This window comes from Myotis yumanensis, unplaced genomic scaffold (assembly GCF_028538775.1).
Source record: "Myotis yumanensis isolate MYYU_CA2020_CCGP unplaced genomic scaffold, mMyoYum1.0.hap1 SCAF_23, whole genome shotgun sequence".
In the NCBI taxonomy this organism is placed as follows: Eukaryota; Metazoa; Chordata; class Mammalia; order Chiroptera; family Vespertilionidae; genus Myotis; species Myotis yumanensis.
The window spans coordinates 9,870,675-9,883,023 of record NW_027223774.1 but is presented as its reverse complement, the minus strand read 5'-3'; the positions used below and the strand labels follow the sequence as shown (position 1 = coordinate 9,883,023).

At 60.6% G+C, this 12,349-nt stretch overlaps 1 protein-coding gene across 1 annotated transcript; it reads right to left on the bottom strand.

Annotated features, from left to right (window-relative positions):
• Window positions 1-4,557: 4,557 nt before the first annotated feature.
• Window positions 4,558-10,686, bottom strand: MAMSTR (MEF2 activating motif and SAP domain containing transcriptional regulator). The gene is made up of 9 exons (XM_070401929.1): window positions 10,628-10,686; window positions 9,461-9,499; window positions 8,678-8,886; window positions 8,335-8,519; window positions 7,926-8,028; window positions 5,867-6,061; window positions 5,397-5,609; window positions 5,258-5,312; window positions 4,558-5,123 (listed from the first exon to the last, which is right to left on the bottom strand). Exons 1-9 carry the CDS (start codon window positions 10,683-10,685, stop codon window positions 4,840-4,842), a joined length of 1,341 nt encoding a protein of 446 aa, XP_070258030.1. The 5' UTR covers window position 10,686; the 3' UTR covers window positions 4,558-4,839.
• Window positions 10,687-12,349: the final 1,663 nt, after the last annotated feature.

Genomic DNA, 12,349 nt, shown 5'->3' with positions numbered 1-12,349 from the left:
GAGGGACCGAAAGGTCTGGAGAAAGGCTGGCGACAGGCCTCAGTGCAGGATGGAAGCCGCTCCCCTGGCTCTGGGTTCAAATTCCCACGCCCGCCCGAGCCTCCATTCAAACCCCCGCCTTCGGGAGAATCCGCCGCCGGCCATGCTCCCGGGCTGGTCCCTGGCCCCGCAGGCACTCAGCCCGCGGCTGCCCTCTGCCGGACACGGGCGAGATGGAGGCAGAGGCAGGGCCCGGAGTCAGGGGGAGAAGGGCAGGTGGACAGGGAGATAGATCCAGCCTCAGAGCATCCAGAGCAGCGGTTCTCAACCTGTGGGTCGCGACCCCTTTGGCGGTCCAACGACCCTTTCACAGGGGTCGCCTCAGACCATCCTGCCTATCAGATATGTACATGACGATTCATCACAGTAGCAACATGACAGCGATGAAGTAGCAACGAAAATAATTTTATGGTTGGGGGGTCACCACATGAGGAACTGTATTGAAAGGGCCAGAAGGCTGAGAACCACTGGTCCAGAGGGAAAGAGAAACAGGAGCCCCCCATGCCCCTCCCTGATGTTCCCAGGGCCGGCTGTACCAGTTTCCCCCGCCCCCCCCAACCCCGTGTCCAGCCGGATGTGAAGGGTCCGGCAACACCCAGCGGCCACCCACCAGGCCGTGCCCGTCACACCCTCAGCTTTGCATGTTCTGCCTCTACAAGGCTGGCGTCTTCCAGGCGCTTCCTCCACCCGCTTCGCCTGGTCCTTGGAGAGTCAGCAAAATCCGCTCCCCGACCCCTCTGCCCATGGCCCCGCGGCCTCTGGCCTTTCCTGGGCGCCCCGGCCCTGCGGTCCCATGTGCTCTGGCCGTGAACACCCTCGTCACCTGCAGCGGGACTCTCTCTTGGCCGATGTCAGAGCTTCACCAGAGCAGAGATTGAGGCTCTTTGTTTTTTTTAACTCTGAGGACTCAAGCTGTGGACTCATGAATGTGGGCTCATTCATTGAAAACCCCACTCCAGCCCAGCCAGCGTGGCGCAGGGAATGAGCGTGAGATCACAGTCCGATTCCTGCTCACAGCACGCGCCCAAGTTGCGGGCTCCGTCACCGGCAGGGCGTGCAGGAAGCAGCTGATCAATGATTCTCTTTCATCACTGATGTTCCTCTCTCTCTCCTCCCTCCCTCCCTCCCATCTGTGAGACACTGGCCATATCACTCCCCTTCCCTGATCTTCAATGACTTCATCTGCAAAGGGGTTCTTCTTCTGAAGCCCAAAGATTGCCTTTGGCTCAAGCCGGTTTGGCTCAGTGGATAGAGTGTCAGCCTGCGGACTGAAGGGTCCCGGGTTCGATTCTGGTCAAGGGCTCGATCCCCAGGAGGTGGCGTGCAGGAGGCAGCCCATCAACAATTCTCTCTCATCACTGATGTTTCTATCTCTCTCTCCCTCTTCCTTCCTTTCTGTATTAAGATAGATAGATAGATAGATAGATAGATAGATAGATAGATTTTTAAAGATTGCCTTTGCTTCATGGTACCCAGCATGCATTCCCTTGCCCTTTCTTAGGGGGGGTCGCTCATGTCCAACAGTTTTCCACACGTCGAGGCACTAGGATTGTTGATTGTAAACTAATAACGGTGATCACTATTCATTGGCTCGTCTCCCATGCCAGGCCCAGTCTGTAGACACTCTCAGCCACACGGGCTATAGGTACAAGTGAGGAACTGACAGCAAGGCAAGGGGACATCAGGGATTCTCGGTCCTGTCACATGGATTGTCCTGATATCGTGTCCTTTCCCACCTGTAGTGGACACGGCTGGTGGCCAGCCCAGGTCCCCTTGCCAGTTCTGTTCATCCAGCCCCCAGCTGCTGTGAGCTCTGTGCATGAAGGATGCCTTTTTCTTCTTCTGTAGATACAGTATTTGTGGTGTTTTGACATCTGGGGCTTTGTTGACAGTGGAGGGACTGCCCCCCACCGGGGCCAGCCACTTCCTGGAGATAACAAAGAACCCACCTGTGCACAGGCCTTTGCTATGCAAACCTAGCAACCCACAGCCTGGACTCCCAGCCACTTCCCAGGACACTGTTCTCGGCCTGATTGCCCCAGGGCCAGGCTCCAGGCACCTGGGGACCCAAGAGCCTGCTGAAATCACTCGCACTAGCCAACCTCACGCAGGCTCAACCTGCCTCATCTGTTCCTTTTTAAATATATACATCTTTATTAATTTCAGAGAGGAAGGGAGAGGGAGAGAGAGATAGAAACATCAATGATGGGAGAGAATCATTGATCAGCTGCCTCCTGCACACCCCATACCGGGCATGTGCCCTTGAGTGGAATCGAACCCGGGACCCTTCCGTCTGAGCCAAACCAGCTAGGGCTCTGCCTCAGTTGTTCCTTCTTGAGGGAACCACAATAAATGCTCTTCCCCTCTCTCCCTCTGCCTCCTGGCTGACACTGGGGCTTCCCTATGGGGCCCTGCATGGCTTGGAAAATTCCCTTCTTTGTCCTTGTTGTTAATCCTCACCCAAGGATATTTTTCCATTGACTCTGAGAGAGAGTGGGAGGGAGGAAGGAGAGACACACAGAGAGAAACATCAGTGTGAGAGAGACACATCCATTGGTTGCCACCCGCATGCGCCCAACCAGGGTTGTGGACCGAATCTGAAACTGAGGCACGTGCCCTTGACCGGGAATCAAACCCAGGACCCTTCAGTCCGCAGGTGGATGCTCTATCCACTGAGCCAAACCGGCTAGGGCAGGAGTGTTCCCTTCTTTTGGGAACTGAGAATAATAAACTCTCTTTTCAGTGGCAATTGGATCCTGATCTGTTGACTTCCTCAAACCTAAATAATACTGATATTTACATTTTAAAACTCTGCTGCTAACCAATTACCCTGTGACCTTCTTCCCAGGATCAGCCGTGGGGTCAAAGTGCTTGAGAGTTTGTGTCCCAGCCTCCTCTTAGCGCCCGTAGCCCATGACTAACTAGAGGGGTGTAATAGCAAGTCTCCAAATACGGCCCCCAATGACTGTGCCACCACCACCCCGATATTAACACATTTTAGTAGCCCCCTCCCATATTCAGCCTGGATTGGCCTGACTTGCATTAACCAATAGAAAATGGTGCCCGGCTGGTGTGGCCCCCATGGTTGAGTGTTGACAAATGAACCAGGAGGTCACGGTTCGATTCCTGGTCAGGGCACATACCCAGGTTGCAGCTCCATCCCCAGTAGGGGGAATGCAGGAGGCAGCCGATCAATGATTCTCTCTCATCATTGATGTTTCTCTCTCTCTCCCTCTGCCTTCCTCTCTGAAATCAATAAAAATATTTTTTTAAAAAAAGAAAATGGTGAAAGTTCTGCTTCCTCCCCTAGAAACGCTCACTTTGGGGAGCCCTGAGCTACCATGTAAGGAGTCCCTGCCTCTGTTGGGGAGGCCACGTGGAGAGGGAGAGGGCTGAGACTACGCAGAGAGCGAGAGAAATGCAGACGCCCACAGCCCAGGCGAGTCCAGCCCAGTAGCCGTCCCTGCTAAGGCGCGGGCATGTCTGCGAGCAGCATCGTGGATTTTGCAGCTGGTTGGGCCCTAAGATGACTGCAGCCCTAGTTGACATCAGACTGTGCTGAAGAACTGCCTTGCTGAGCCCAGTCCACCCCTGGAATTGTGAGCAATCGTTTTGGGGTGGTTTGTTATTCAGTGATAAAAACCCAAACTGGGATCTCCCTTTGCCTTAAAGGCCGGTTCCCTTTGCCTCTAGGTGGAATGACCCTGCACCTTTAAAAAAAAAAAATGGCCCTAACCAGTTTGGCTCAGTGGATAGAGCGTCGGCCTGATGGCTGAAAGGTCCCAGGTTCGATTCCGGTCAAGGGCATGTACCTTGGTTGTGGGCACATCCCCAGTGGGGAGTGTGCAGGAGGCAGCTGACCGATGTTTCTCTCTCATTGATGTTTCTGACTCTCTATCCCTCCCCCCTTCCTCTCTGTAAAAAATCAATAAAAATATTTTTAAAATAAAAATATGGTTTTATTGATTTTTAAAGAGAGAGGGAGGGAGAGAGGTAGAAAAATCGATGAGAGAGAAACATCATCAATCAGCTGCCTCCTGCATGCACCCCTACTGGGGAGGGAGCCCGCAAACCGGGCATGTGCCCCGACCGGGAATCGAACCGGTGACCTTTTGGTTCCTGGGTCGACACTCAGCCGCTGAGCCGCACCAGCCGGGCACGACCCTGCAACTTAATCCATCCTCCGGGATTGGGCTGAGACAGGGACTTCACCTGACATCATCCTCCTGGTGGTCTTCTCCCCCTCGCTGTCCTGTCTCACCCCTTCCTTTTTGGTTTCTCCTGGGAGCACCTCTTTAAGAAATCATGGACACAGGAGTGTTGCCTCAGGTTCTGCTCAGAATCTGACCTGGGACACGCTGTTTCTGATGTTCTCATCTCCAACCAGAGGCCAAGGGTCTAGTTCCCGATTCTCCCTCCCCCTCTCTGCACCCCAAGAGCATAGAGCACCCTCCAGGTGCCCCAGCCACAGGTAGCCACGCAGTTGGCGGGATGAGAAGAAGACATCGGAGAGGTCTGTGCAGGAAGCAGCAAGCAGCTTGTTTGCCCGGCCAGCAGCAAATGAGGCTCCCGCCCCCAGCACACAGCCCTGGAGGCGAGCCGAGGAGGTCGGGCAGGGACAGTCAGGTGGTTGGCGTGTCCGGCAGCAGTTTAGGGCCCAGGTGAGATGAGAGTTGCTTCTGATTCTGGGTCTGTGGTGGGAGGGGGCTCTCCCAGTTGTTCCAACCCCTCCCTCAGGGAGTCTGTCTCTGTGACTCCCCGACCCTATCAGTTCTCCGTCCCTCGGAACCCTAGAATCCGTCACCATGGACCCTCCAGCAGGTCCCACAGCCGCGGGCCACCGGAGTCCGATAAATCAGCAGAGAAGATGCTGGGGGCCGGGGGACCGCAGCCCAGCGGAGGACCCCCGCTTAGAGCTTCCAGCCAGTCCAAGGAGTCCGTGGGGCCCCTGGGAGAGGCGGATGGGGAGTTTGTGGGGGACGGGAGCGAGGAGGAGAAGACAGAGGAGAGGCCTTCAGAGTCTGGGGAAGGGGACAGCACGTCGAAGGAGCCAGGGAAGTCCAGAGGGATAGGGGGCAGCAGGTCTGCGGGGGAAGAAATGGAGCGTGAGCTTAGGAAGGCGTTGGTCCGGCCCCCAGTCCCCTACGGGTTTCCCCCGTTCCCAGGAGTCCAGAACCTCAGCCCCCTTTGCCCCAAAATCTAAGAGTTCGGCTTTTACCATCAGGCTCGTCCTGACCCTCCAAGATGTCATCGATGCCCCGGTTCGGAAGCAACTGCGGACGGACAGGCAGAAGCGAAGTGAACCTGGGACTCTGGCCGGAATCCCGACCGGAGACCACCTGCCCACTGCCTCTCACCTGCGCCCTCCGGATCGCTTCCTGCAGCTCCTGCTCCAGAGTCGGGGCTGCTGCGGCTGGTGCTGCGGCTGGAGCTGCGGAAGGGGTCGGTTCTGCAGCCGGAGCCGGAGCCGGAGCCGGAGCGGGAGCCGGAGCGGGAGCCGGAGCGGCCACGTGGGTTCCCACGGCACGAGAAAGAGGCGGCGGCGGGGGAGATGCTGGGCGGAGCTTGGACTAGAACCCAGAGGAGGGTCCTATAAGCCACGCCCACTCTCGCGACCCCGCCCACTCCTAGCCCGCGGCTCCACCCCCTGGCCCTGGCCCGGCCCTTCCCTCCAGACCCTGGCCACGCCCCTTATTCTCATTGGCTTCTCTTCCCCCCCATTTCCTCTTAACCACGCCCCGCGCTTTCCCGGCAATTCCCTTCTCCACCTCCCGGGCCCGCTGCGTCTTCTCCTCATTGGCCCACACGCGCATAGCCCCGCCCTCACCGAGCCGTGACGTCGGGCGGCTGCGAGGGCCTTGGGCCTGAGGCGTGGCCAGGGCGCACCCGCGGGACCTTCCTCGCGCCGCGACTTCGGCCGCTCGCGGGATGGGGCGCCTCCGCGCATGCGCTCCAGGAGCGTCGACTTGGTCCCCGACACCGGGAGGCCCCGCAGGCGCAGCTGCTGCCGGAGCTCCGAGACCTGGGCGGGGCGGGGAGAGGCCTCGTGGGCGGGCTCCGGGCGCGGGAGGGCCGGGCTGGACAGCGGACCCCGAGAGGGACCGTGGACACGCGCGCACACACCCGCTCCTGGATCACACACACCCGCTCCTGGATCTCACACACACTCACACCCGCTCCTGGATCTCACACACACTCACACCCGCTCCTGGATCTCACACACACACACACACACACACCAGCTCCTGGAACACACACACACACACACACACACGATCCTAGATCACACACACACACACACACACACACACCAGCTCCTGGAACACACACACACACACACACACACCAGCTCCTGGAACACACACACACACCCGCTCCTGGAACACACACACACACACACACACACACCAGCTCCTGGAACACACACACACACACACACCAGCTCCTGGAACACACACACACACACACACACACCAGCTCCTGGAACACACACACACACACACACACCAGCTCCTGGAACACACACACACACACACACACCAGCTCCTGGAACACACACACACACGATCCTGGATCACACACACACACACACACACACACACACACACCAGCTCCTGGAACACACACACACACACACACACACCAGCTCCTGGAACACACACACACACACACACACCAGCTCCTGGAACACACACACACACACACACACCAGCTCCTGGAACACACACACACACACACACACACACACACCAGCTCCTGGAACACACACACACACACACACACACCAGCTCCTGGAACACACACACACACACACACACACACCAGCTCCTGGAACACACACACACACACACACACACCAGCTCCTGGAACACACACACACACACACACACACCAGCTCCTGGAACACACACACACACACACACACACCAGCTCCTGGAACACACACACACACCCGCTCCTGGAACACACACACACACACACACACACACCAGCTCCTGGAACACACACACACACACACACCAGCTCCTGGAACACACACACACACACACACACACACCAGCTCCTGGAACACACACACACACACACACACACCAGCTCCTGGAACACACACACACACACACACACACACACCAGCTCCTGGAACACACACACACACACACACACACCAGCTCCTGGAACACACACACACACCCGCTCCTGGAACACACACACACACACACACACACACACACCAGCTCCTGGAACACACACACACACACACACCAGCTCCTGGAACACACACACACACACACACACACACCAGCTCCTGGAACACACACACACACACACACACCAGCTCCTGGAACACACACACACACGATCCTGGATCACACACACACACACACACACACACACCAGCTCCTGGAACACACACACACACACACACACCAGCTCCTGGAACACACACACACACACACACACCAGCTCCTGGAACACACACACACACACACACACCAGCTCCTGGAACACACACACACACACACACACACACACACCAGCTCCTGGAACACACACACACACACACACACCAGCTCCTGGAACACACACACACACACACACACACACACCAGCTCCTGGAACACACACACACACACACACACACCAGCTCCTGGAACACACACACACACACACACACATCCGCTCCTGGATCTCACACACACGCACACCCACACCCCCTCCTGGGTCACACACACACACACACACTCCTGGGTCTCTCTCTCTCTCTCACACACACACACACACACACACACCTGCTCGCTCCTGGGTCTGATGGGCAGAAGCCGCAGGGTCAGCCTCCTGGTCCCCCCACGGAGGGCGAGGTCCCCGGGAAGTTGCCCCACACTCACCGTCAGCTCCTCCAGTTTAAGGGTCTGAAGCTCCAACTTGTGCGGCGGCGGCGCGGGGCTGGAGACCCCGGGGAAGCCCGCGGGGAGAGAGGTGGCCTTCATCCTGCGATGATCGGTGGCCGGGCGGGCAACGGGTTAGAGGGCGCACAGAGGAAAGGCATTCTCCGCGTGAAGACAGGGGACAGGGCCCAGCATCGGGGTCTCCGAGGACCAACCCAGGAGGCGGGTTCCTGGGCGTGGGAAAGTGGGGACAGGGCAGGGCTCGGGCTGAGGGGGGCTCCGGGGAACTGCAGGGAGAGGGGCTGGGGGGCTGGACTCCGGCGTCCTGGGGGAGGTGGGGTCTACCGGCCATCGCCCCTGACCTTGGACTCTGGGTGTGAGGGAGGAGGACAGGAATGGGGGGCCATACCTAGGAGGTGGCTGCTGTGCGTTTGTCTCTGCCCACGGAAGCGGCCCTGGGGCTGCCCCGGCCGGCCCTGGGGCCTGGGAGTCTGCCCTGGACCCTTGTCTGGGCTCTGGGGGCAGGTACTGGTGGTAGGTCAGGCTCCCCTGGGGCTCGGCCTCCCTCCAGCGTTGGGAGGTCTTGGGGGTCGCCTGGGAAAGCAGGTGTGATGTCATTGCCACAGCCCTGTTCCTCCTTCCCCGCCCAGCCCCACGCGAAGTAGGGGGTCAGCTTGGCACCACAGCGAGGGGCAGAGGCCAGCAGGACAGAGGACCAAGGGGGGCTTCCCCTCAATCTGGTGCAGACTCACATTCTTCAGGGGCCTCCAAGGGCCGCGTCGGGGCTCAGGGCGCAGGACCCCAGGACTGGAGAGGAGGGAGGCGGGACCCGAGGGCGAGGCTGGGATGGGGGCCAGAGCCGGGCCTGAGGCTGAGATCCACGGATCTGGGTCGGAGACTGGAGAGGTGGTGAAGGGCCCCGCGAGGCCTTCAGGCAGCCAGCCAGGCCGGGAGAAAAAGGCTGTGTGGGAAGGAGGGTCCCAGAGGCCTCGGTCACCCCCACCCCTACCCCTACCACCATGTGGGGCAGCAGGACAGGGAGTGAAACCCAGGTGGTGGGAGCTGGGAGCTGGGAGCCCCGACTTGTGGCTCTATGGGCAGAAGTGCTCGAAAGCCAGACTTTTCCACGCTCCAGAAAGGCAGGAATCCCGGCCTCAGTCCCCAAGGGGTGCGGTGGCTGAGGATCAAGGATTTGGGGTTTGCTGGAACAGGGGTGGGGCCAGTACTCCTGGCCTTGAGGAGAGAGAGAAGCCGAAAGCCACGTCCTGAGACTCGTGCGTGCACCAAAGGTGGAGCGGGGAGCATTCTCTTCTGGGTGCACGCATTTCACTGGAAGTGGAGACACCCAGGAGCTCCGAGGGGTGGGGTGGGGTGCAGGGGACCTGTACTCCGGGGACCTCGGAGAGGATGGGTCTCCGTGCCTCTAGGGCAGAGGGACTGGGGCTCTGGAACCAGTCCGGAAACCCGGCAGCTGCGCTCCAGGGGGCCCGGGGGAGAGGGGCCGCCATCCCCTCCCCTGCAGGGCCCACACTTACTCGGGTCCTGATACCGTCTGTGGATCCGGAGCTGGAGGACTGTAGAGGGAAGGAGGGAGTGGGAGGAGAGAGGCGGGAGGGAGTGTCCAGGAGCCCGGCCTGGCAGGCGGTTCGAGCTGCTGCTGTTGGCGGGACGCGCGTGCCCAGCCCCCTTACACACACAGCCCTGCGGGCGGGTGGGCAGGCAGCCCGCTCCCTTTCCTGGGCCTCCCGCCTGCTCCCTGCCAGCGGAGCGCGGAGGGCCAGAGCCGTTCTGGGGCGAGGTGCCAGCCAGCGTGCAGGCAGGAGGCAGCCCTGCCCCCGGCTCCACCTGCCCCCTGTAGGAGTGTGTGCCCACCCACCCCTGGCACAACCTCCCTCTTGGCAGCCTAGCCCATTTGCACCTCGCCCGCCGGATCCAGGCACTACGCCTCGCCTCGCACGCACTGCGGCCTCCTGCGCTGCCTCCTCTGCACACCCACCTTCGAACGCGCATTCCCCTGGGCCCTAGTTTTGCACACACGCCACTTGCGTGCCGTTGTGTATTCCTTTGACACTCGCTCCTCAGCCTCGGCTCACTCTGGCTTGCCCCTCGCCCAGCCACAGTAGCACACTTACGTGCAGTCAGGATCTGGGCCCTTCACTCATTTCTGCTCTTGTGTACCTGCACTCTTTGCACGCTCCTTGCTCCTTTGGGTCATTGTGTCTTTGCACCCATCCAGCCACGTAGCTAGCACACTCATTGGCACACTCAAGTGCCTTCTGCCTACTCGGGCATTGGCCTCTGGTTTCACTCACTTGCACACTTTCCACCGACGCTGGGACCTCAACTACAGCGCTGACACTCTCGGGGCCTGGTAGCTCACTGTCCCCCGGGCCGCTCTGAAGTCTCCGCTCTGTGCACTTCACTTTGCACGCGTGTCAGGTTAGGCCCCTGTTCCTTTGACCCTCTGCACACCCACCTCTACCTGCCCACTCCCCACCGTTCCCAGGAGCATTGCATTAGCCAGTTGCACACTCATTGAGCCAACACAACTTGAGGCCTCCTTTATGCACGAGGGCTCTTTTGCACAGAAAAACACATACCTTTCTTGGGCCCCACCGCCCACCCTCCCACCTCACCCCACCCTGCACACTCCCAGAGTTAGGGTATTCCCCAGCCCAGAGAACCCCCTCCCTACAGCTCACCAGAGCGGAACTTGGAGCGAATGATTTGGGAGCGCTGGGAGGAAGCCACCAGGGTCATTGCCAAGGCTGGGATAGGGACCTGGACTGGGGGGAAGGCAGGACCCCCCGCAGGAGGCAGGGTCACCATGGAGGTCAGGAGGCTGCCCTGCACCTGGACACAGCAGGGAAAGAGCCTGAAGGACTCAGAGACCCGAGAGGCTTTGGGCCACAACTTCTGGATCCTGGGAGAGGAGGAGGCTGGGGACCCGCACTCCTGGGTCTGAGGGAAGAGGAGGCTGGGGGCCTGGATCCCTGGGTCTGAGGGAGGAGGGGCTGGGGACCCGCACTCCGAGGTCTGAGGGAGGAGGCACTAGGGGAAGGGATCCCTGGGTCTGAGGGAGGAGGGGCTGGGAGCCTGGACCCCTGGGTCTGAGGGAGGAGGGGCTGGGAGCCTGGACCCCTGGGTCTGAGGGAGGAGGGGCTGGGAGCCTGGACCCCTGGGTCTGAGGGAGGAGGTGTGGGGGCCTGAATTCCTGGGTCTGAGGGAGGAGGGGCTGGGGGCCTGGACTCCTGGGTCTGAGGGAGGAGGAGCTGGGGGCCTGGGCTCCTGGGTCTGAGGGAGGAGGGGCTGGGGGCCTGGACTCCTGGGTCTGAGGGAGGAGGGGCTGGGGATCCAGACTCCTGGGTCTGAGGGAGGAGGGGCTGGGGGCCTGGATTTCTGGGTCCCAGGGAGGGGCTCAGGGCCCCAATTCCTGGACCCTGGGGGAGAAAGGACTTGGGGTCTGGGACTCCTAGGCCATAAGAAGGCAAACCCTGGGCCCTGGGTCCTGGGCCCCTGGGTCTATGAAAGGGAGGAAGGAGCAAGCGGAGAAGGGCTGGAACTCATACTCCGAGGGGGCTAGAAGCCAACATCCTCGCTCAAGAGGGGAAGGAGACCTGGTAGGCCCCTGGGCTGGAGAAGCCTCTTCCATCTGCATTCGGGAAGGGAGCGGCTGGCTGTCAGCCACCATGGTCGGTGGGAAGGGACTGAGTCCAGAAAGGGGACCGAAGAGTTAAGTGGGTCTGACCCCCACCCCCACCCCCACCCCCACCCCAGGGGCTTCTCACCGGTGGCTGGTGTAGCTGTGTGTGCTCTGAGCAGGTTGAGTCCCGAGGTCTAGGCTGGAGGCTGCAGCTCCACCCCACCAGCTGGGGACCCCCCCCCCCACCTCTTTTGGGGCGTGCTGGGAGTCCGTGAAGCGGGGCGGGGAGCCGGGAACCCCGCCTGGGACGGTGAGAAGGGGCGGGAGCTGGGGCTGAGAGGGACTGGGGCGGGGCAAGCGTCGGGGTACCCCGCTCGCTCCTCCTCCGCGTCCCGGGGCGGCGGGGGGCGGACTGACAGGAGCAGGTGCGGGGCGTGGCGGCGGGTGAGCAGCGGAGGCAGGTGGTCGCGTCCCGACCCCGCAGGCAGGTGCCACCTGTCACTCAGCGTTTCCCTGACGCAGCAGCAGGAGTCGGGTTCAGGGGGGTGAAAAGTGCAACTGGACTCCCGGACTCCCGGGCCCGAAGGAGGGGGAAAGGGACCCGCATTCCTGGGTTGGCGGGGAAAGTGGGCGGGGCCGGGGCTCCCGGGGGAGAGGCGTGGGCAGGGAGCCCAGGCTTGCGGATGCTGGGGATGGGGACTGGAGGTGTTGGGACTCCGCAGGTGCAGAATGGGCTGGGAACCCATTCTGGGAACTCCGGGGTCTGGAGTACGGACTTTGG

Bases quoted from the DNA above. Each gene is read 5' to 3' on its own strand.
- MAMSTR (XM_070401929.1), bottom strand. From the start codon at position 10,685: ATGACCCTGGTGGCTTCCTCCCAGCGCTCCCAAATCATTCGCTCCAAG. The intron at 8,887-9,460 runs GTAAGTGTGGGC...CTTCCCACACAG, and splicing joins CAGACGGTATCAGGACCCGA to CCTTTTTCTCCCGGCCTGGC. The intron at 5,610-5,866 runs GTGAGGGCGGGG...TCTGGGTTCTAG, and splicing joins CCGCCCGACGTCACGGCTCG to TCCAAGCTCCGCCCAGCATC.